This window comes from Anopheles merus, chromosome 3R, assembly GCF_017562075.2.
Source record: "Anopheles merus strain MAF chromosome 3R, AmerM5.1, whole genome shotgun sequence".
NCBI lineage: Eukaryota > Metazoa > Arthropoda > Insecta > Diptera > Culicidae > Anopheles > Anopheles merus.
Window position 1 is genome coordinate 8990341 of NC_054084.1, and position 25279 is coordinate 9015619.

At 44.5% G+C, this 25279-nt stretch overlaps 1 protein-coding gene across 3 annotated transcripts; it reads left to right on the forward strand.

The window, feature by feature from the left end:
* Positions 1–212: 212 nt before the first annotated feature.
* Positions 213–23143, forward strand: LOC121596698. Of its 3 annotated transcripts, none has more exons than XM_041921863.1 (16): positions 213–457; positions 7173–7832; positions 11882–12011; positions 14555–14669; positions 14808–14901; positions 15099–15212; positions 17011–17214; positions 17808–18098; positions 18190–18320; positions 19307–19469; positions 19765–19864; positions 20021–20214; positions 20603–20741; positions 20822–21209; positions 21284–21394; positions 21654–23143. In XM_041921863.1, the coding sequence occupies exons 2-16, from the start codon at positions 7562–7564 to the stop codon at positions 21954–21956; spliced, it is 2748 nt and encodes a 915-aa protein (XP_041777797.1). In that variant the 5' UTR covers positions 213–457; positions 7173–7561; the 3' UTR covers positions 21957–23143. The 3 variants fall into 3 exon arrangements, with proteins under 3 accessions (XP_041777797.1, XP_041777798.1, XP_041777799.1); XM_041921864.1 differs by having other exon boundaries at positions 213–423; XM_041921865.1 differs by having other exon boundaries at positions 213–329.
* The last annotated feature ends 2136 nt before the right edge of the window (positions 23144–25279 follow it).

Sequence of the window (25279 nt, forward strand, 5' to 3'; positions counted from 1 at the left end):
GATGAACCTTTCAAATCGACGAACGAATTCGGTTCATTCCGAGCAGTGGAACAGCTGAGAGCATCTCCAACACGAAGGCATTCATCCTTTCGTGCCTTCGCTTTGAAATCGATGAAACTGAGAGCAAAACACAGCACCTTCCGAGTGGCCGGTTCCTTCTCAAAACGTTTCCTTGCGCTCCGTGGCAACCTTTCGAATCAGTCCGATGGAATACGCCCGCGTGGTTGGTTGTGGTCGGTGCACGGAGACAACATTGAACCTTCCCAGAGTGATTGATTTAGTTGCTCGGAGGGTTCCTCTAAGGGGTTCGCTTGTTTGCCGAGGGAGAGGTAGAAGAAATAGAGCTAGAGAAATCACACTGTGCGACACTTTCATTCCCCGTCGAACCCGTCATTAACCGTCAATGGCAGCGACGACCAGTTAGTGAGTAGTGCGGTTGAAACGAGCACTTTGACAGGTGAAGCAAATTGTTCGCACGGGTTGGGATTTTTCCTTCACCACGTCGCGCTCGATGTTCCAAAGGATTACGCGAATCATACCGTTGCATGGTTTCGTCAATGCGGTATTACAGTGGAGAGGACCGGCTGAAGAATGATCGGAGAAAGAGGAGAATGGTGTGAAATTATTCAACCCGCATAACATCGTCTGTGCGACCCGTTTGCTTCCGCCCTCCTTCAAGAAGTGGTGAAAAGCGAAAGAAAACGTAGTATAATCCACTGGAAATGGAAATTTCTTTTTACACGGTTCGCTGTCCACGTTTAGTATAGCCGCGGTGGTTTGGTGGCGTGTGCTTGTGAGTGTAGCTATGTGCTGTAATTTTCGGTTGATATCAAAAAAAGAAAGATGTTCAAAAATCGTAAAAAAGTTGTAAATAATCACAATTCCGAGTAATGCTGAAAATAATTAAACCGGCGAGCGCCAAAGTGTTTCCAATGGCACAAAAACGAAGAAAAACATAAAAAGATGTGAACGAAAATTGTGAAACCATTTGATGAAAGCGTAAAATTCAAGATGAGAAGGCGATAGGCTTCTCGCAAAAGATTATCAGTAATCACAATAAATCATCAGCCAGGAAGGTGATTCGATGACATGGCGGCTCATTCATCATCGAAAGTGTTTCGCTATACACAGGTGTAAGTGGAGCCTTCCACTGGAGAATGATATCAAGTTTATGCGCAGTGTGTGAAAGTGTATATGAGTGTGAGCGCGACACAATTGCTGAATGGTTTCATAGACTAGAAGGATAAAATGCGTTGAGTGGAAGAAAGGTATGACGTAAGTTTATTGTAGGTTACTTTATCTAGTTTTGTGTTCAAATTTGTTTTCGTAAATTGTCACAAATTAATTGCTAATTTGTGACAATTTACGAAAACAAAGTTATTCAAAAGCTCATGATTATCATCTTTAAGAGATAACATAAGTTTGTGAATGCCGTGGCATATACCTTTAAGTCGTAACGCCTTCGCTGCAGAAGTCAAAGTGAAGGACTGCCTAGATGGCGTAGGTGTCGTTTACGCTTGTTGCCATAGTTTTCTCCTAAATAAACTTCATGATAGATCGCGATGGTCTTCTATACAGCCTACAGGCCTTATCTTCCTCCATTGGTACGCATGATGTATGGCTGCTTGACCTAGACCTAGCTGAGGCTCAACTTGTCTGGAAGCTTACGGTGATGCTTAGCAGAGGTAGAAACAATTCATCCTACACAAACAATGTGAAGTGATTGAGTTGCACAGAGGCTGTTAAAATGAAGGATTGATGTAAGATAGAACTAGAACATACGTTCTGTTCGGGCTGTCAGATGTAGTTGAATAATCACTTAGAGCTAGTTAAAGTATAGGATGACTTTTTGTTGATTGTAAGTGAGTACAGAAGGACATTTTGGGTTTGTTCTCGATGTAAATCATTGAAAAGTTCATTCAAAAAATTCTATACAAAAAACAACCTCACACAACCATGTCATATCACGGAACTCACTGTGACATTGAAGTTGATTGAGTTTTACATGAAGTTAATTCCTCTTTCTTCTATGGGCATTTTTTTTATCTTCACACACAAACTTACATGCATCCCAAGCGTCGTTAAAAAAAGCCCCTCTCCAGTGTGTATGTTTGTGCACGTTTTGTTTTCCCCACCGTTTGGCATGACAAAAATATTTACCAAACGCCATACACGTTGACGTCAAATTTATGGACATCATCAACGAGCAAAACGGGTGGAAAAAACACCCGCCGAAAGGGTTACGTTCATGATGCTGCGTCAAGATTTTACAAAACATCAACCAAAAAAAAAGGGTAAAAACAGGCGGTTACACAAACCCCAAGAACAAAAACATTCGATCACCGGCACTCGATGGTACATGCATGCCTCTTGTTGATGTTGATAACAACAGGGTCATGTAAACCTTTTACGAGCGATTGAGCATGTGGGGAAGTCGAGTTCGGGGAATTATGTTGTCTTGATTTGGTTAGCAAGGGTATGGGCAAGAGCTTCTGGGAAGGAAGTTTACGTTGCTGTTGTTTAAGCTAGTGGCGTTCACGTTCCTTTTCCTCGTGGCAAGCGCTTGAACAATGGGCTTGTTAGAGTACCACCGGCCTCGAGGGCGGTTGACATGTTGGGCAGGGATTCAAAAATAATAGCGGTCCATGCTTTGTTAATGATGTATACGCTGTCTACTTTTGTGTGTGTGTGTTTTATTCAGAGTTGTTGTGGTCTGCGGTACGTTTTTGCATACCTTTGCCAAACATGTACAACCTTTTAAACAGGGCCCATCATGCACCTACCGCTGTGAATGTGCTTTAAAATAAGCTGCTAAGCCACACTTAAAGCAAACCACCCGCACAAGCCATTTGATTTACGGCACGTTGGCTTTTGGCTAGTGGGTGTGTATGTGCATTTCATTCCCACAATGAACTGTCTTCGTGAAGCACACTTTGCTAGCTGCAAATACGAAAACACCTTCCTACCTTGCGCTGCATGCACCAACTACTCAATTTTCGTTAGCTCCGGTACCAAGTACAGTTTCAGCTTCCCTGCAGGAAGTAATTTTACATTAGGACAATAAATCCTGATGCACCTAGATAAACACCTGCACGGGTTTCACTGGCGTTTCGCTGGCGTATGTTTTTTGCTCTTTGCGTTTGCTTCGGCAGCTTACAGTGGGGCGAAACTTTCAAAATATCGTCCTTCCTGTGGGAGCTGGTTCCGCTTGCTTGTAACATGTACTTAGTATTTCAAGCATGTATTTTACAATGCAAATGAATCTCACTCAAATTTAAATTTCTCTGCCATCAACTATGATTGAGGTTTATTTTTTAGTTAGTTTGATGATGAATTTCCATTCCTTTCAGTGTTTAAAAATGCAACTAGTGTGATAAAATGTACTAGCTTGATGATTGCAAATAGTGTTTCTAATAAATCACTTTCAACAAACTTTGCCACACTTCATGCAAACATCATGCAATGCTACAATGCCATGCTTCTTAAAGCCGTATCGATCGTGCAGTTTTGCTCACACAAATACATTCCTCATAACCTAAACCAGGGCATAGGTCACCATACTCCCATTTCAATTTCAAATCCCTCACGTACGTAATCAACTGTGGCAAGGCAAGTGTAACGATCAGCAGTTATGCAAATTACATGAGTTGTTATGTTCCATTAGTTTGCGATGAAAAGTTTCGCTCCCTACCTACCGAAAAACGAGCCGCCCGGTCGTGAGTAATGCAGTACGGGAAAAACTGAATCTTTCAAATCATTTTTCTTTCGTAAGAAGGTAAACACATTACTCTCATTCTACTCTTACCGAAACGAGTGAGTGAAACGGAACAACAAACTGCTGCAAAGGAATGATCGAAAAACGCAGCACGCTAATAATTCAGGTTGCGTGTTTGTGATTTATTTTCGGTCCCACCGAATTGCGTCCGCAGGGAACCGTGGTGGAACACGGTGGTAACTGCGGTGACAAAACCTTCTTTTGCCCTTACCCCCATACAATGCTGGACGCCAGGTGTTGTCGCTGGTTTGTTTGTCTGGGGATTTGTAGCAGTTTTTCTCGCCAATCATCGACAAGTCATTGGAATAGCGCTGATGATGGGGATTCATTTTTTCTGCCCTTTAAAGTCACTTCTGGGTAAGGAAATGACCATCATCATCATCATCGTCATCAAAGTGTGGATCTAAACAGGTAAAGGCTGTGCACGATGGTCCATCAAATGAAACATTTCTTTTCACACACAAGCAAAGCTAGAAGAGAAATCCCAACATCAAACCGTGCCATAGACGCACGGACGAGCATAGAACAAACATGAAACACAATCAATATCCAGACGTGCCGACTCATTCCATTCCATGCCATATCATTCTTCGGTATGATTCGGCGGGTTGCCCAAAGTCCCGGCAGCATGGAAAGTCATTAGATAATCGTAAAGCAAGATTACATTCCCATTATGTCTTTATGATACATTTTTATGCTAATGACTTATCATTGGCGATTGTTGCGGCTTGTTGTTTGATTCCAAGCATACGGAGCAAGGTCAGTGGAAGGTTTTCCGAGAAAAACGAAATAATTTTTCCTGCAAGCAGACAATACTCCGAGCTGTTACAGCTGGATGTTTTGCTGGAAGTATAATTATGCTTCTAGAATTTCGAGCCCTGGGTGCCGGGATTCGATATGATTCGTTATAATGTATCCGTCCAAGCTTTAATATGAACGATACAGGTACTATCTCAAGAAAATTAGTTTTGCAAATTTACAGCACCTGTATTTGCATACCATGAGGCAAACGTAAATAGAGTGCAATTCATCTCTCTGTCACGCCATGCAAGTGCTCGTCGTGACATCTACGCAAACAATGTCATCTTGTGTAGTCTGGTTCAGACTTTACTTCTACTGGTTCGTCACACAACAACATCAATAACAACGACCTTCTTCTTCATTTGTCCCACAGCAAGGAAATCTGTGTCCTGGTTGTCTGAGGAGCTTCTCTTGTATTGAGCTCACGTACACGAAGCAAAGAGCCTAAAGGAGATATCGAACGCAGCCGATCTCTAAAGGAACTGTTCATATTTCACTTTTTACACAAACTTTCCATCACAACATAGAGATAGAGCGTGTCCTATCTCTGCGTGAATGCCACTACTTCTTAGGCATGCAAACTGAGACCCCAATGTAATGCCTTTTTCCAACAAACTGTGCACATGTTGTTCAATTTTCTTGAGGCACTATCGAACGTTAAGCTTAAGCTTGCTTTCCGCTCGCGAGCTCCTACCACGTTCCTTGTCACTGTCATTCTTCAATGTTCAATGTTACTGCCATCCTTTCTCCGTCGAAGTACATAGACCAATCGCCCACGGACACCCACTCGCCGGTTGTTAACGAACGTGTTTACAAAGATGTTGATCGAATGAATACATCCTCACGATATGAATACCGGCAAGAGCTGTCTCGTAGAAATGCAGCGGATGGAAGAAAAAACAAGAAGAGCCCTTTAGAAAGAATAACGTCAACCACAAGACAGAGGAGCGATAAAATGCATACACTGAATGATGGGGCTTACTCCCCGCCTTTCAGGACGTTCCATTGACGCTGCAACGTCAGGTAGGTGGTTTCAATTTGTCACCAACGTCAGTCTAGCCATCCCTGCGCTTCCCTGGTTGGTGGTGAAGGTGGTTATTTGCGTAAAATCTCGCATGAATGAGCCTGAATGCATGGTGCCAGGGGATGTCTTATATGCACAGATGGCTATTAAAAATAGAATGTGGAATGTGTCGAGGCTTTCGCACGATGGAAGGGAATGGATTGCTAGGATAAGAGTAGAGCTACATATTGCAGATGGCATCAGTGCATTCAATCATTCAGTTGGTGTCATAATGAAAAGACCCTCGAGGCAGAAAAGTCCACAATGGTCCACACAGGTGTGCGTATTAAGAGTTGCCTATGACTAGAAATAACCAAACAGGAAATCTGGAACAGACTTTCGAAACACAGTTCTTATGTTGTTAAGGTTTTGGATTAACTTTATACAAAGTTTTACGCTAACTAATTATGTTGAAATCCAAAATAATCGACTCTCCCAATATTATCCAATCTCTCAACTATGCATCATTCCTTTTCACTTGATCTGTTGTGGTTACTCGTTTGTGAAGTAGTCCTGCCTCAATCAGCAAGCGCTTAAGTACTTCATCGTACATAAATATGTCCAAATGTGAGTTCCCTGCTTACTTGCTGTTTGTCTATATCTTTGGACCCCCAGAACCGAGCAGCAGCAGAACTGAACGAACTTTCAAACACCGAAAGAATAACAACCTGCGGTGAAAGTGGAGCAAAAACAACGCCGCACGATGCTCTTATTTCCTTACAATTCTGTCAGGCTTTTTTATTCACTTGCTCTACGCTAACAGCTCCTTCCGAACGGAAGAGAATAACTCAACATAATAGCTGCAGGAAATAAGAACCTTTCCTTCATGAAGCACGATGCTTCTCTCTGCTGGACGTTCTGCTCTGTCCTTAACCTTGTCGATGTTGTTACCGGCGAATGCGACTGTGCTGTTAAGAGAACTCCAGCACGAAATGGTCTTGATTCTAAAAAATGAATCACCCAGAGCCTTTCGTTCCTTGAAATTCTATTGAACCTTAACTTTATTTGCAGAACGTTTAGCTAACATTAATACTGGAAAATATTCACTACTTATTTTCAATCCTCTCCACTGTACTACGTAATAGAATTGATGTTTGTGACATGTTGTTTTTCTTTTTCTTTTGCAGTTCACGAAACAGAACATCCCGCCCGTAGGAAGTGAAATAAAATATTCATAATGTTCGAGGAAAAAGGCCAGTGTGGTAGTGTGTAGTCGACGACATTTCTGTTTGTGAATTCTCAGAATGTTACCAAAACAACGCCATAACTAGGAGTGGGAACGAAGATCAGGACGAAAGCTCGCGAACCAAAACAAACTCACCGTTTACGTCAACAGTGTCGTCAACTCAATAGAAAACAAAAAAAACACGAAGAAAATGTTTTTCCACATGTGAAACAAAATGCAATGTTAAAAAAGTCGTAAAAAATAGAAGTTGTGCAAAAAAAGAGAATTTTTTGAAGTGTTTCAAAGTGATTCCTTGTGTTTAGTGCCATATTTATAAAATCTTGTGCATGTTGTTTTTTTTTTGGCAGTGCTTAGCGTTCAACTATGAAGCATCCTAATGTGTGTTTGTGTAGTGAAACAGTCACCTAAGTGTAGTGGGAATGAAACGACGATAAAACATCCCGCGCATTCAATCCAGTGCAGTGACAGTGTTTAGCTAAAGTTTGACTACACGTAGATAGTGTTCAATTTGCTCACGAAAAGCAACCCATTCTCCCCCCCGTACCCCACACCGACGCCCCAGTTAGGTTAAATCAAAAGCAGCCTAGTACAATGCACCCGAATCAATGTCCTTCCATACAAGCGGACGGCAGCGTCGAAACGCACCCGAATCAGTGCCGGAACCGTTCACCAAGCCAACGAAATGTATGCTGAACCGACTGCAGGACAAAGGCAAACATGACCGAGCGCGCCAACAATGACCATTAATCGACCGGCGTGCGATGTTCAGCAACATCCTGCAACGGTACCGGTACTAGCCAGCGCCTGTGACGACGAGGACGACGACACGACCCGCACCGGAAACCGTCTGTTCCGGCTGCAGCAGCAGCAGCACCAGCAGCAGGGTGGGCTGCACTCCCTCCGGCACCAATACCGGTTGTCGTTTGCTTTTGTGCTTTTTCTGCTGCATCTCTGTTCGCTTGCCGGCCCTGTCCGGTCGCATCCACGCAATGAGAAGGAAAACTTTGGTAAGTAATTGAGATTTCATAACGGTTATTACAGATGGGTGAGGCGATGCGCCGGGTAGATAGCGGGCAGCGCAATTGTGTTGTGATGCAAGATAATGATAATGACTTAGAAAGTGTCTTCGAGTGGTTGTTAGTGCTTGGGATATTATGTTTTGCTTTTCGCTTTTCTTCCGCCACACTAAGAGGTTTTATGGAAAAAAATATGCACAAAGTGCCCGTGTCCTGGGTGACCTTCTTTATGCTCCGTTCATTAGTTTGTTTGTCTCATATTTTTAGTTATAATTTTTTTCCTTCCTTTCTTTTATCAGATGTCATTATTATAGTTTCTCCTCCTGAATGAATAAAAAAATATTATAGTTTCAGATTCTTCATAACGCCATACGGTTAAAAAATGGTAATTTATGGTAAAGTTGCTTAAAATACCTCAACAAGACATGAAATTCTTCCAACGACCATTTTCCATGAGAAAAGGTCATAATGTTAAAGCTACCAAAAGGAAGCTTTATATAAAATAAATCATATTTGAAACAAACAATTGTCCTTCCATCCAATAATAAGCACAGAAGTATTCCTAAAGCATTAGTCCTTCCACTCATTTGCGCTTGATCTCAACTCGCTCCCGAGAGCACCGACCGTCAAAGAGGAAGCAATTTCACGCTAGCATTAAGTTGCATCACCACCACCACCAGCACAAAGCACCAAAGCTGGAAATGAGTTGTGAACGAGAAAAATGATTTAATAAGAATTAGCAACCATGGTAATGAACTTCAATCTAATAAACTCTCCCGGACGACACCGGATAAGGTTTCCCGGCTGCTTCCAAGTGCTGCTTGCACTGTCGTACGGTGTTTCAACCGAAGAAATGCTTCCCTTTTTTGACTTCATACTGAACAAAAAAGCAGAAAAAGAAGAAGAAAAAACAGTCATGAGCACTGTAATTACAACCGAACAACATTTTTGCTACTACGTCTTCTGACGCTACATGAGCAGAGAGCTGTGTCATGATGGAGCGAAGCGAAGCGGAGCGCTGGCAAAATGGCGCTTCGACGCGTGAGCTCAAACGTGGGCAACGGGATTCCCCACATTGCCCACATACGAGTACGATGCTGGCAGTGTTTTATGTTGCCATACTTCAAAGGATTCTCATGATAAAGTGTGTTTTACTGTGCGCTTTTTTGCACACCGAACACTCATCTACTCCATGACGGCTTCGCTTCGCCTGTACATTATTGCCACTTGGCGGTGCGGTTGTCTTGCTCTCTTCTGGGCGGGCGTGATGAAATTCGAGGGGTGATTCTTGCTGAAGTTTTAGTTTCTTGGTAAACGAGTTTTAATTGTTTCGTTCAAGTGACTGCACAGTGTGATATGAGTTTAGTTATTTTACAGAGTGGTGTTAGACTAACTTAAATTTTGTTACTTAGGAAAACGGTATAATTTAAAGAAGTTTTGAAATTATGGATAAAGCTTAAGATATTACCTCATAATCAACTTTTTCAATTCTTCCACACAGAACTTTTAATCTTGTTATCCTTCATGTGCTTAGAATTTGTTGCTTGCGCTTCTTCCGCTCCCGTTTCTTTGATGAAGTTTAATTTGTAAACATCAAAACCTCCCCGCTACCAGTATGATCAGGTTTAATTAAACCGTTCTATTCTAATTGTCGATTGCACAATCCACCCGAGCATGGGCAAAGCAAGAAACCCGTACATTTTATCATAACAGCAATAGCAGCAGCAGAAAGTAAGAACCACTGTAAGAACCACTGTGTACTGTGCACTGAGAAAGAACGGTTCATCCATCATTCGCAAGAAAGGTGCACATGTACTCGAGGGAAAGTTTTTCATCACGTTCTTTACACGGTTTTATTACTATCAACAGCATTCACGCCGGTGCGTTTCATCAAAAGCTTCCCAAAGCGAGCAAACGCTTACCGTGGAATGTTTCGCTTTCTTTTAATCTCTACCTAATTGTAGTTGATGGAAATGTATTTAATTAAATACTATTGCTTTAACCGTACCCAGTTTAATCAATAAAGACGGCTCGGTGCAGCAAAAAAACGAAAACAAAAACCCTCCCGATCAAGCGACCATTCCACGCTTATCGCGATGATGGTTTTCGCGGTTTCAATTATCCCCATAAAGTTACGCAATCACGATTTATTTAAAGTTCTGCCACCCAATCTAAAGCTACCCAAAAAGAAAACTTCGTCTTCGCGCAACACGCCACATCTAACGGAATCGAACCCCGTGCCACGGACGGTTTCGGGTGCAACTTTTAAGCCTCGTTCTGGTGAGCTGAATAGACACCGGAGCCCCTGCAGGCATAATCCACCGCGACCGCGTGCCACATCGTGTCCACAAAAGTTTCGCTGGCTCGCTGGAAAAACCCCGAACTTTAGACAGGCTGTGAAGCTTCTTGGCTATCCTTGCTCCTTTGCTGGATAGCCGCAAGGATGTGGCCGTAGAAGAATTTGTGGAAAAAATTAAATTAAAACCAACCCAAACCCTACACCCCCTCTCTCCCCCCTGCCCGACTATCTTCTGCGCCGTGTCCTGGGCCTAAAATATGTTTCACCAAGTCGCTTCTGCTTCAACAAACCGCTCGAAGGCTCGAACCGGCCCCAGCGCTGGGATGTGGGAGTGTGGGACTTTCTCGCCAGGATTTTCAGAACGGTCTACAAATTAAACGAACAATTGCAACAATTTGGGTAGCAGCTCCCTGCTTTGTGGGAGCGGTGGATAATAATAATGGAAGCAAATTAAATTGCATTTCGCCAGCGGAAAAGCGGCGTTTGCTCGTGACAGTTGTACGCTGCTGGTGGCGTACCGGATGGAGTGAATTCAACCGTAGCGAAAGGCATCGCAGCACTGAAACAAATGAAATGGATTTTAGCAGTAAATAAATCGAATTTATACTATGTCCAATCACTCGGAGGATAATACTGATAATACTTAGTATGATAACATAACTATTTCTGCGCTAACATTGGCTTTGGTTGTGTAATAAACACGACATGCCCCTGTAAATTTAAACATCAAATTTGCTTGTACTCTCAAAATACGGCGGAAAACACAAAGCTTTCCCACGCTCAAGTCTATTAAATTGAAAAATCATGCTCCAACACCCGTCCAGGGATTTGACCGGCTCATCACGCCTAAACGCCCGCCAGTAAGCAAACACAGACACACACACATAAAACCGTAAGCCGCCGGGCTGTCCAGTCGCAACCCCCGGGACAGAAGCAAAACACCAATAAAACCGGGCGGCCATAAAACTGTGATATTTCTATATTTTGACTTCTTTGCATTGCCAGCCCCGTGCACAGCCAAACGCACTGCGTCCCGAGTCGCCCCTGGACAGAAATACTTGACGACCAGTGTCGGGCCATCAGATTACTACCGCTAAAAGTCAATCTGAAACGGCGTATTTCGTTCTGCAGAAACTGGGAAACCAGGCGTAAACGTCTTAAAAAAAAGCGGGGTAGCAATAACACGAGACCAACGGGAAACAAGGGGCGTCACGGAAACAGGACCGGCGGCCCATTTAGATCGCTAACCATCCGGCCAAAACGGAATGGAAGCCAGTGGGCGTTTGCGTTTCTCGAGCATTGGAGTTCTTTTGAAGCGTGTTTAAGAGGAAGAAGAACCATTTGCCCCCAAGACCGTACACCACCTTGCACTTATTTACCTTGCGAAGCAGCGCCAGCATCAGTTACGGTCGCTTCACGGGCAACCTAAAATGTTTTATTGTGCCGTATAAACTTTAATGCTTATAAAGTAAGACTTATATGGTGATGAAAATTTACATCTGCAAACGCAGGCACAATGGCAAAGGTGCTTCGGGTGGATTGGAATTTTAATTACTGCTTTCCCCCCCCCCCTGTATTGAATTACTGCTTACTGTTAGAATGAGCATCGAAATGCTCACCTACACCCCTACAGCTCGAACGAAAGCGATCTTTTGCTAAGCGAATTGTAACGATAAACGACACCTCAACATGTTTTGTGTATTCTGCTCACCTTAAATGTAAACGCCCCTCCACTTCACAGTTAAAACCACCGACGTGGAAGCAATCGAGGACCAGCAAGCTGTACTGTACTGTCCGCTTCTAGCGTCCAACCGCGACAAAATCAATATGGTGCTGTGGTTTCGTGACAACGCTGGAATTCCTTTGTACAGGTAAGTGATATCCCTCCGCCCATCTGGAGTTGCTCCATTTTCTAATCCAGCTATTTATGTTCAAGAATGCAATATCGCTGCAATATAACGCTCGCTCCCACCTTCACCCAGTAGGGGGGGGCACTGCATCGATCAAAGCCGTCCAATGTGAAGTCGCTGTGCATTCTGTTGCACGGTGTGAGTGGGAAAAATATTTTCCCATCACCTGCAAGTGGCTGATTCGCTGATGGCCGAATGGCAGCCTCGGTTTGTTGACTTTGTTGTGCAGCGCTCCATCTGCTCTCTTATCCCTTGAAATACAACCCCCGTTCGGGGTGAAAATCAATCGAAAAAGCTGCCCGCTCAATGCAACGTCCCCTGCACTAATCCTTCAGCCTGCAGTGGGCCCGGGTTTACGGCGCTGCTCTTTTATTATGCGGCGAACGAACCTCATTTTACACTTCATGAAATATAAAACGGAGACTGCACTGCACAAGAAAACTGGGACGCCCGGCAGAGCAAATCCTCTTCAAAACCCCCTAGCCGATGTCTTACAGTCGACGGGAGATGGGTTGAGTGTTGGAGTGTCTGTATGTATGTGTGTGAGTGAAGATGGGGATACACGGAACATAAATATTCCCACTAGCGCTCGAGTTTCATTTTGCCTCTTTTCCTGGATGAACGGTTCAGCAATGCAGTTGTGGAATGCATCCCTGTGCACCAAGCGAAGGGACCGGTTCGGTTGAGCTTGAGGAAGATTTTCCAGCACCACCCAGAGCAGGCCCGGGAAGCTTTTTGTGACTTCCGCCGGGTACGTTTTGCATTCGTGCATCAGCAATGCAGCGGCTGTAAGATGGAAAATTGATAGCCCGGACAGGCAATAGTTGAGTATGCAATTTGTAATGCTTCCAGCTAACAAATTGACGACAAATCGGTACACAAACCTCAAGATAGCATGTGTGTATAAGTCGTTCGATTGGGTCAATGTTTTCACTAGTGTCCTTTTGACAATTTGTTTAAGGAATAAACCGATTTATATAATTTTAAAAAAATATAAAATGTTTCATATTAAAAACTATAACTCAAGTTATCCTTATCAGTTTATAGCAATAGCAGAAAAAATGCTCATATCAAGGGAGAACGATTAACGCTTTTACTCTTACACTGCTGGCCCATTTCGATATCTGATAGCAGACCAACGACAACGTGCAGAAACCCGTAAGCGGAAGAGACAATAAAAAAGATAACAATTTATATAAAATCACTTGGACGCAATTTCCCACTCGGATTTCCTGCAACGAACCCCCTGAAACGATTCCGAAAGCGAACCAACCTTGATAGAAGTTATAGAACCGCTCGAACCGGGGGGGTTTCGGGCACTGTGTCCGGCCACTAGAACCCGTCCAGCAGCATAGAAACGATTCTCCCTGTGTATCCACATCTCCTACATCCGGGCTCCGGTTCCGGTTGGTACACAGAGCAGTGTAGAAATAACCATCCCGTAAGCATCTCGATTGGTTGAATGACCATGTGGAGGGAAATATTGCCCAGGATGATACTTACAGGGCGTGTGTTTGGTTGAGCAATCTGCAGATTGCTTGAAAGAAAGAGCTGGTTTTTTGTCTGTGTGTGTTTGGTTGCAGCAAAAAGAAGAATATGAAGGGTTCTGTAATGGGGTTTGGTCAGCAACCTATTACTGACACTCCGCCGGCACTGGCCGCCGTAGTACGGTTCTGGGTCACTTACCGAGCGGAGATTACTGTGACAATAGCATTTGCTGAAACGAATTCTGCTTGATTTGGAGCCGGGGCAAGCTGATACGAATAAAGTGTCGCCCCTCCCCCATTCCAATTGAAGGCAGCAGAGAATATTTTTCTCCTCTATCAACTGGTACTGGGATTATTTCATTGTTCAGAAGCCATCACCCCGAGCTTATCGGCGGGATATCCTGACCGACCGTATACGGTGGATGAGACAGTCAGAAATGAGATTTTTTTCGTCCATTTCCTTCCCAGCGCTCCATTGTTTGGGGTAAATCTCTTTCGTCTCATGGTCGCACACACGGCAGTGAGGCGGATATGGATGCCTGCAGTTGTATCCGGGCATGAACGGAGCTATCTAGATGTTGGTGGCTTTTTGTGGCCGAACTTCAAAACGATCGTCGGTGTGAATGTGCGCATCAAGCGCTAAGCTCTGGACGTATTTTCTATTGGCTCGCCGTATCAAAACAAACGATATTGAGGGCATTAAAGATAGACACAAAAAAGAACCTTTTGACACCGAGGAACAATCCTTTTGAAAGTAATTATCATCTGAGAGTGATACAGCCCTGCCGAGATAAACTAATGCCAACAGGGTGTGTGTATTTAAAGATGGTGCAAATGTGATTTGAAGCGTTTAAAAAAGCTGCCAGCTCGTAAGAATTAACTGCAAAGGGTTTAAAACATCCGTTAACCGTTACGTACTACCTGTACCATTAGGGGTTCGATTTTCCTCCAGTAATAGCTTTTGGTTATCATCTTACCCGCCTCTGTTTTCCCTTCCCCCTTTGCCAAACGTAACAGCCTCGATGTACGTGGAAAATCGCTCAACGATGCTCAACATTGGTCCGCGCCGCAGGTGTTTGGTCCACGTGCCCGTTACGTGATCGAAAGTGATCCAGCGTATTTGGAATTGAACGTAAGTAGGTTTGCCGTCATTTGGGGGTGTCACCACTCCCCACACTGTTATTGCGTAAATGTAACCCCATAACTGGAATCTCGATTGCGCAATCGATGCTGGCCTTAACGTGACGATGACATTGTATGCTTTGCACAGGAAATTAAACGTCACGATCAGGGAATTTATCGCTGTCGAGTTGACTTCCAGAACAGCCAAACGCAAAGCTTCCGCTTCAATCTCACCGTGATTAGTAAGTATTAAAAGCAATAAAACAATCAGCCAGCTGAAGTGGAGCTAAAATTTCATGTTTTTTTTTGTTATAAACCAAAAGAAAATGTTCCAACTACTGCTACATTTAACTGCTGGGCAACTTTCAACATTTCTCTGTCACATTGCCATGTACTTCACATTACCTTTCTCTTTGTTGTCTCACACAAACTTTTGCAGTACCGCCATCGCAACCCGTAGTTCTAGATCGCTGGGGACGTGTCATAAATAGTACAATAATAGGACCAAAGGAGGAAGGAGATGATATACTGCTGACCTGCCGTGTAGTTGGAGGTAATTTGTGTTAATTTGCACACCCTTCTCTTTGCACCGCTTCAATTATGTTTTAATAATAAATGCCTTTCTGTCATTGTCTTTTCACCTTTTAAACTTAATCTCTTTCCATACTTACTGTTCATACAGTGACTGGCGTCGTGCTAAAGCAAAGTTAATTTAACTTTTTACTTATCAAAACCAACACAACCCGCTCAAGTGTCCAGCAAACAATTAAACAATCCCTTGCAAACTAAACTATAAAATTGGCTTTGTCAACATATCACTTAAAAACCAGCTTTTACCCAAAGCCCTCAGATCCGATCTAGGGCGAAAGTGAAGCAAATGATAAACTTTAATTGAGCACAAAAGTGCCGCAAGACGTCAAATGTGCGCAAAGAGAAACGGAAGAAAAGCTTCCCATAGAGCAAAGCAAAGCTGCTTTAGGATTTTTTTTTGTACTTCTCATCTTCCTACACCCCGTTCATTTCAAACATAAACATAAAAATTGAGCAAGAGCGCACATAGGGCATACATAAAAAAACCCGAAGTGCGCTCACACACACACAAAAAGTAAAATGAAAAGTTGATCTGGCACCAGCTGAAGCTGGTCCCCCGAAGGGGAGCTTTTTCCCGTACTCATTGGAGCGTACTTAAAAGTTTAAAGTCGACTGCAGATGTTTCACGGTCTGGCAAGCTTTCGCTGATATTTGTTTGACTATTATTTCAGGCCGACAAGTGGAATCAGGTGGGGAGGTGGGTGCAGGGTGCGTTCCAGGAAATATTTCTCACCGAACGCCAACGGGACGAAGCTGAGCTTTGCGCGTTGCCATGCGCCATCGCTGCATATCAGCGCGGCAGTGGAAAAGTCCACAAGGTTTCACGTGAGCATGCAAGGTGTACTCCTGCTCAATTCCAGCTCTGAGTACGGATTTCTGGTGAGTTTTTACGTGGAAAAACTACCGTCAAACTGCTGGATAAATTGTGGGTAACTATTCGTGCTTGAACTGGCACCGAAAGAAATGGCAAAGCTCGCACTGACTTTAAACTATTACAACCCATCCCTTCCTTGCACCTGCAGTAGGGGAAAATCTTTATTGAACTAGTTCAATGGCAAGCGATGGCAAGCGATGCGAAAGGTATGCATGGTTGGTAAAATTCTGCTCACATACTACCATGCTAACGATTTTATAATTCTATTGAAGATGCATCTTTCGTACGGAGCGTAAACCCTCGCCCACGTTCCCGGAAGCAGGAAATGTGAATTTAAACGCTGCAATGGATTTGCATACAAATTCAGCATTGATTGAATGTAGCAAAACGGGTGTGTTGCGAACGAAGAGTGACACGGTGGTAAAAACACAGCGGTGAATAAAATGAATCACTGGAAAGTGGAAACGGAAGCAACGGTTCAAAGTGCTTCCTTGTGCTTCTATGCACAAGAACGGGAAAAGAGAGACAGAATTTATTTCATTTAAAAATATATAGATTTTAAATTTCATTACTTCAACAAATGCGTGCTATTGGTACACAAAAAATCAGCAAAAGCAACATACTAAGCAAGGCAAAGAAAGTCATTTCATTTCCCAATCCATTTCGCACACGCTTCACACAAAACAGCCCAGCAATGGGGGTTTTCCTATCTATTTGCTCCAAAATGTATCAATCTTTTTTTTGTTTTGTGTGCAATGTCTGTGTCAGAGTTGGTATTACTCCATCCTTATCGTACTCTCCAACACTTTTTCTCTTCCTCTCACGTGCTTCCGCTTTCTTCAAACAACGCTCATTATCACGCTACAACGTTATCGCCCGTTCCCAGGCAGACCGCAGCCCGATGTGCTCTGGTTCATCAACGATAATCTAGTGGATAATCAGATCGAGCAGAACACCGGAAACATTATCGAGAATCGTCTGCTGTGGACATCCGTCCAGCGGCACCATCTGCACTCGGTCTTCACCTGCCAGGCGTCCAACACGAAGCTGATGCAGCCCCGGACGAGCAAGTTTGTGCTCGATATGTACCGTAAGTGTTAGGGAGAAGCGAGCCGACGGTCGACAATTCCACCGCAGCACCGTCTAGGGCTGGCTAGGAAGCGTAAACGCACCCAGCGCTAGGAAAGAGTCCTCTGATCGGCTACAGGAAACTGATCACATTTCGTTCGCCACATTTTCGCATGATTGAATGTGTCGGAAAATGTGTGTTTGCAATTTGCAACAAGGAATGGAATATCTTCATCATTCTTCTCCGTTCTGGACGAAGCGCCTTGTGCAGAGGTTAAAGATTCGTTCAGATTCTCTTTAAAATTAAAACGCTTTCTTCTGATAACAGCTCGTTACTCGAACCACATATTAGGCTCTTTCTACTGTCAGAATGATGAAATACCCGTCCAATCCACCGGGAATGGTACCAGGTCCCTCCATTTAGAATCAAAATTTCTCAAATCACGCAACCCTTCAACTGTCTTATCATCAGCGCAAACCACAACCCAACGACCCAAACGAACGAATAAAACGGCTCCGGCCATAACTCTTCTCCAGTTCTGTAACCGCAAATGCATTTCCATCTCTCTCTCTCTTTGAACGCAACAAAAACACACACTCACACAAATACCCCAGTAAAACCGTTGGCGGTGAACATTCTCAACGCAACGGAATCGCTTGCCGCCCACAAGGAGTACCAGATCGTCTGTCAGTCTACTGGGGCGCGCCCGAACGCGGTCATCCAGTGGACCAAGGGCAAGAAGACGCTGAAGCGCGTCAAGGAGCACGCAGTCCGCAACACCACCTACTCGGTGCTGACGTTCGTGCCGACGGTCGAGGACGACGGCCGGCTGCTCGGTTGCCGGGCCCAGAACCCGAAGGTGGCGGGCCTGTTCCTGGAACACTTCCAAAACATCAGCGTACACTGTAGGTTTTGAGTTGTGCGGGACGGCTGCTTTGGACTTCTTCTCTACCTCCGGACGATGATTTCTATTTCTTTGATGAATTCCCGTAACAGATCCGCCGGTGGTGGTGCTGCAGCTCGGCTCCACGCTCGCGATGGACGATATCAAGGAGGGTGACGACATCTACTTCGAGTGCAAGATACAATCCAACCCGTCATGGAGAAGGTTAACCTGGTTACACAATGTAAGTACACCCGGTTCCGGGTTGGCGATGCCGCACATTGGACGCATTCCAATGTTTCCGCAAATATTGTCCATGTTTGCCCTACCCCCCACCATCCCACATCATCGGATCCATTCAATTTGATGACAATGATGTTGAATTCCTTTGCAATCGCTCTGCGTACATTGAGCAGTGGGGCTCTTTGGAGCACTTTTTAAGAAGAAGCCTTGCTCGCTTCTTGTCGTTACGGGAATTACGGGTCATTATTGTGTTCGCTCACGTTCGTCGCATCATTCTGCCCAACTAATACCCATCCGAAGCCATTGCCTTTGGCTGGTGGACATTCCTTCCGAACAAATTTCCGAATGAATTCCAGCACATATCCCAATCCATCACCTATCCCTCCGCTCTCGATCATCGAGCGTTGCCCCAACCGGCAAAACCCTTTTTGCCGAAGAGCAAACATAACGACAACCCGTGCCAAGGTCTGTCCCATCGCGCAACAACCTCAATTACAGCTCAAATTTGCATAAATTTATTGGCGAACCGGTTCGGTCTGGTACACTAAACGATCGCTATCGCCTTTGCCCACCAAAGCTCGCCGCTGGCCCTTAACATCGACAGTGATGATTTGTGCCGGAATGTGGCTTCACCCCCCCCCCCCCCCCCCCCCCGTCATGCTATCGGAGCTTAGAGCGGTTTTGAAGCGGCGGCTGGCCGCCGGTCTCAATTACGTACCGATATGTACGACCGGGGTTTTGCGGTGCAGTTACTAATTTGCTCCGGATACAGTTTTATCTCCGAATAGTATTGGGTCTCCCCTTGATACTAGGTACGATCCGTCCCTTCGCGTACGTATCGATCGATCGGTCGGGGGCCGATAGGGGTTGACACAACGCACACACACACACCCATCCAATCAATTTTACAAACCATCAGCAGCAGTAACACCAGCTTCATCATCATCATGAGCCAACCGTTTTCTGTTTAATCAATTTAATCACCAGGGAGTGCAGCTACCTCAGAACTCGTCGTCGACCAAAATCGTTCGATCGAACCAGAGTCTGGTCATACAGAAGGTGACGCGATACTCGAGCGGTTCGTACCAGTGTGGCGCACTCAACTCGGAGGGTGAAACGCTTAGCAACGAGATTGTGCTCAACATCAAATGTAAGTGGATTTGTTTTGTTTGGACGGTGGTATGTGTTTTTTATGGTTTTGCTATTTACTGTCCGTTTGCAATTATGCATTTAATGATAAGAACCTTGAACGTGTTGAATGAGTGCTCATTGCAAAAAATACTACTTCAAATTGTCATTGACAGCTGTCAAAAGCTTCTTCATGATTGCAACTAGAGGGCGCTATTATTAAACTTTATTCATATTTATTTGTTTTTCGCAATATCGTAATATGAACTTTAACATAAATTTTAAAATGTTGTATGTATCTGTTCTACCACTTGCAGATGTTCCTCTCTGTGCAACGGATAAGATTGTCAGCATCGGTGTCTCGCTGGACGAAACGATTACCGTAAGCTGTGATATCATCACACACCCACTAGCGAGGTAAGTAAGAAGTGTTGCGCTTACTCTTACAGACCATACACGAAGCAAACACACGCACACATTACACTACATTCCCACCGATACAATTCCACGCAATCTACCCGGACCTGATGCAACCACTACACCACTGTCCATCGATTTCTCGCTCTCCTGCAGCAAGTTCTACTGGCGCTTTGAAAACTCGGAAGAGGTGCTGGAAATCGAGCAGCATCGATTTTCCAGCAACGGTTCATCGAGCCAGCTGCACTACACGCCCGCGAGCGAACAGGACTACGGCACCCTGTCCTGCTGGGGCACCAACGAGATCGGAACAATGGCGGAACCGTGCATTTTCCACCTGATTGCTGCCGGTACGGATGCAACCACTTAGTTCGGTTTGACTGTTTTGTTTTTGTTATGTGTGGCTCTTCCGGCTTCCCCCTTTTCCCCTTATTTGGCTGTACTCGCTCCGTACCAGCACCAAGTTTGCATCTCATGAATAATGAAAGGAAAACTGCAGCTCGCACTGGATGGGATCTGCTTTTTTGCGTATATTTTCCCTTCATTTTTATTGGTAGAATAAGGGTCCACGTGCTTGATTGGCCTCATTTGCGCGAGAAGAAAGTGGGATAATAGCGGGGAAGGAAGAGTTACGATAAATTACGCGTTGTTTGCATCATGCAAATTTCATGATAATTTCCATCCGTTCGATTGTGATGTGTTCGGGGGGGGGTTTTGTTTCCGTTTTCCTGCCACCAGGTTTGCCCACCTCGGTCATCAATTGCTCGTGGCGCAACTTTACCAACTCGTTCGAGGTCAACTGCCACCAGGGCTACGATGGGGGACTGAAGCAATCGTTCGTGCTGGAGATGCTTTCCAGCCGTTACCCAGGGCACAGGTAAGGGAAAAAGGCGCGTTCCCATTCATGAAGAAAATTTCCACTGAACTGTGCACACAATTCCCTCTCACACACCGCAGCATCAACCTTACCAACGCGGAGGAGCCCATCTTCAGCATCACATCGTTCGACCAGCTCCGGCAGCAGCTCCCCCCGGCCGGCCACCACAAGCCGGACTCGCTCAAGCTGTACGTCTACTCGGTCAACCAGAAGGGCCACAGTCCACGTATCTTCATCGCCGATCTGCTCATACCGGCTGCACCGGAGGTGGCGGCTCCGTCGCCCGATCCCAAGTCCAACCTGCTGACGCCCATCCTGATCGGTCTGTTCCTAACCATCCTGCTGATCATCGTCATCATCATCGTTAGAATTTATCTGAAATCGAAAAGACTTAAACAAAATATTAATAAAGAAAAGCGATACACGGAGGAGTCAAAGAATACGCTTCTGCTGGTTGACATAGCGAAGGTAAGGGACGCCCGGAGCGCTTCCGCTTCCACAAAACCGATTGTTTGTGTGCTAATGAGAAGTTTTGTCTGCAGAAGGACAAACCCACGAAAACCACCAAATGGATGAACAACGTCGGCAGCAGCATCAAGACGAAAACCAAGGTAGAAACTATCGACGACGAGCAGGATCCCGATCTGATACCGGTAAGTAGAGGGCTACCGGCACAAACGGTACAAAGTTTTCCGTTGAAGTTAGGTGAACCGGCTGGTGCTGGCTTCGCCCCAAAACTGTCATGCCCGCTGGTACCGATATCTGTTTGACAGGAGCGATGCTTTTTATCAAACCGTATTTCCTTATTCCTGCTCCTATTCTGCACGCTGTTGGTGAAAAACTTTTCCCACCCAAAACATGTATGCTTTGCGTTTTCTCCCCTCTATCTTCTCTCCCCGCCCAACCAATCAGTATCCTCGGCTGACGGACATCCACCAGGAAGAGCTGATTCCGATTAACTCGACCAGCTCAGCATTTGCCATCAAGCACCAGCAGCTCGCCCATTCGCCCCAGGAGCTGGAGCTGGATAAGGCGGGCCGGGAGAAGGGTCCGGATCGGTTCTACCATCAGGCCAACCACCATCCGCACGGGCACCAGTCCGTCAGGACGGGCGCCGGGACGTACCGGGACGAGGAGATCTCCGAGGCGGAAATCAACCTGAAAGGAATTGAAGACTTCCTAATGACAAACCGAGTGCCGGAAAGCTGTGTGTGATATCGATCGACGTTCGCTAGGGTTCGGTGGGGAGCTGCTGTATGAAACGGCAAGGGCCATTTCCTTCCCTACTCGTGTTGGTCAGTTAGAAAAGACGTCTCTGAACCACTCCCACAATCGGTGCTGAGTTAGTGTCGTCTTTGTACGTTTTCGGATTGATTCAATTTGTGCTGTCTATCATTCCTGTTTTTTTTTTGTCAGTTTTGTACGTGTGTTGTCTGGGTGGGGAGTTGTTCATTTCGTACGCAGTTGTATCGCTCTTTTTCCCCCCACCGTAGTGGGGAAAGTTTCGAACCAACTTCGGGCAAACTGGCAGTGCATTAAATCAAAAAGTTATTTGCAAAACTCCTCTTCATTTTCTCCACTGTGGATTGTTGCTGAGTGGAGTGTAGCTAAAAGTAAAAGCACTTCCCTATGGTTCGTAGTACTCGAGTTAGGGAAGTTGAGAAAAGTGAGGCAAGGGCAGAAAAAGAAATACAAATTTGCAACAAAAATCAACGATTATTGCTTTCTCCGTTTTTAAAGCTGTACAAATCGGATTCGTAAGCAGCGGGGAATAGGAATAGTGTGAGCGCTCGCTCGGTGACTATTCATGTTCAAGCTTACAAACTTACAACAAACCCCCTCCCTATTAAGTAGGAGCTCGGAGTGTTCGAAGCTCCCAGTAGCTGGATACATAATAATAATAATCTTGGAACCCTTCAATGTATAAAAGAAATCCAACGCAAACAACCAAAAACTGTGTAGCTAAAAAATAAGCGCATCTTTAAGCTGCAAACCGGAAGCAACGTGTTTTGCAAACTGAACTCAATGTTGGACTCGAAACAACGAAAACGATCGTTTTGGGGGAATGAAATGGAGCATAATGCGCCAACTAAAAATGTGTTTAGCGTAAGGCATAGATGTGGAGGAAAGAATAATGTTCATCCCTTAACTAATACAAGCTCTAACACAATATGGACGTGTACCTAACTAGGCTTGAAACGTTAAGTTTCGTTACGGAGCGACAAATGAGCACTGAGTGGATGCGGTGGATGAACTCATTATTGACTCATTATTGAACTCATGAACTGGATGAACTCATTATTATGTTTACTTTTATTGGTCATATTCTAAATATTGTATTATTGTAATGAAAGGAAAACGGCGGTATCGTGACATTGTTTGTAAAATAAAGAATTTTTCAATAAAAAAACACCGGTGCATGGAGTCAACTTTCTTAAATAATGAAAATTTACGATCATATCACATTTATTCAACGATTAATTAAACTTCCATTGGTTCATGAACATGAGACAATTTTAACCAAGCATTGCACACTTTGTTCAGCACTGAACACAGCGCTCTAATGGAAAACAACCAAACCATACGACCTCTTTGCAATTCATGCGTAAAACGCAACCCATAAATTATCGATCGACTGGAGCGCAAGTGACGGCACTTGAGCAAAAAAGGTGACATTCCCTACGGCAACCCTTTGCGTATCCTTTTGCGCAGAAGTTCAAAAGCCCGGAAACTTTTTAAACGTGAACCCTTTCTCCTCTCTCTCCACACACTCATTTCATTCGAGCTCCCAAGAACGCTTTCTTTTGACTCAGACTTTCCGTCCTCATCGTTTTCCAATTTCTAACCTTTTATTCCTTTTATTTTTGTTGTTCCTGCAAAGTGTTTGCAGTCCGTCCCATTACTTTACCTTCCATTATCTTAAAGCGAGCGGAGATATTTGAGACATAAACACACCCTGCTCAGCAAGAGGTATCCCCCGGAACCTGTTGATTGTGGGAAAGGATAAGCAAGGGACCAGAGGGGGATACTCTCGATCACGTTATGGGTTATTTGCTTATTTTGTTCTACATACCCTCATTCAATCGGCAAACAATTCTGTTGGCTTACCTTTATTGTAAATAGGTGGGGATGGGTTTTGAGGTTGGTTTGGGCCTCGGCGCATACCCCAATTACATAAATCTTAAGGATAGGAAGATAATGCCGTAGACCCGTACTTTCTATCGGAAGTAGGATTCCTAAAGCGATTGAAAATAAGCCAATCATATTCGAGCGCTATCTCTTCAGTCGGAGCTAATTTTTTAAAGTAGTTTTTCAAACAATGTATCTGAAAAGGCTATTATTTTTTAGCAACAATAGGTTTACTATAACTTCATAGTAAATATCTCGCAACATGACGAAAATCGTTGATACCGACGAGAGTGTTGAGCAACTTCTCACCCAACAGAACCAATTCCAAGTGTCACAAAAAATGTCTGCAAATTGAATTCCAAAAAGGTGTTTCCTTCTTTTTCAATCGTGTGAAAAGTTCTCACATTACGCTGCTTCAAATTGTAACGCTTTATCGATTATGCTTTTCTGCCTTCCAAGCGCCATTGCATGTTTTATTTATTAATACGATCATTTTCATCCACCCCATGCAAAACCCTCTTCTTATCTGCCCCTTGGGCATAGAATGCTTGAATAAGAAAACAACAGGAAAAAGGAAACTGCCTAAGAGAGAAGACAGTGACACAAAAAATGGTACCTTCAGGCCATCCCCATCACACCTTCATTACAATATCGATATCATCGTGCTTTTTTCCCCCATTGCAAGCAAACGATTGCCGAGTGACTGTGAATGGTGCGATAGCACCCACGTAAACGGGAAGTCACTTTGCAATATTCGACCCTCGTGCTCACTATCCTCATCTACCCACTCCGAATCAACACGATCCGGAAGCGACCCAGTCATATGCACATCCTGCCCACCAGAGCGAGTCCTGCGGGCAAACGATTTGGGTAAATATTTGACTGACCATCATTTCCAGCAGGACTGACCCCTGATGGCAAACACTGTCACCGGGCTGATGCTGCTGCTGCTGCTGCTGCTGCTGCTGCTTCGGGATTTTAATTCAACAAGCTTTTAGGCTAACATTTAGGGATCGGCTAAAGCACCAGATGGGGATATCGATCCTACCGCCTCGGGGTGCTGTGGGCGACGTGTTGATTCCTTTCACCTTCACACCGAAAGTTGTTGATTGAGAACAAGCCTGGCTGTGGCTGTGTTCTGGTTGATGCTGTGGGCAGCATCCGTTATGTTGCGTGGGATGTCCGGATGTCGTTCTCGTTCTTTAGTATTCATCAAATAAACAGGAATAAAGTAAGGCAAATGTTTGGCGAAGCAGGATAACGAACGAAACGCAGCAAAGGGCGGTACGATGAAACAGCACCCGAGATGATTGCGAAGCGATGACCTTCCAGGAAATGTGCAAGATTGCAAAATCAAGATCATTTACTTGGTAAGAAAGGAAACGATATGGCGTAGAATATCATCCTAG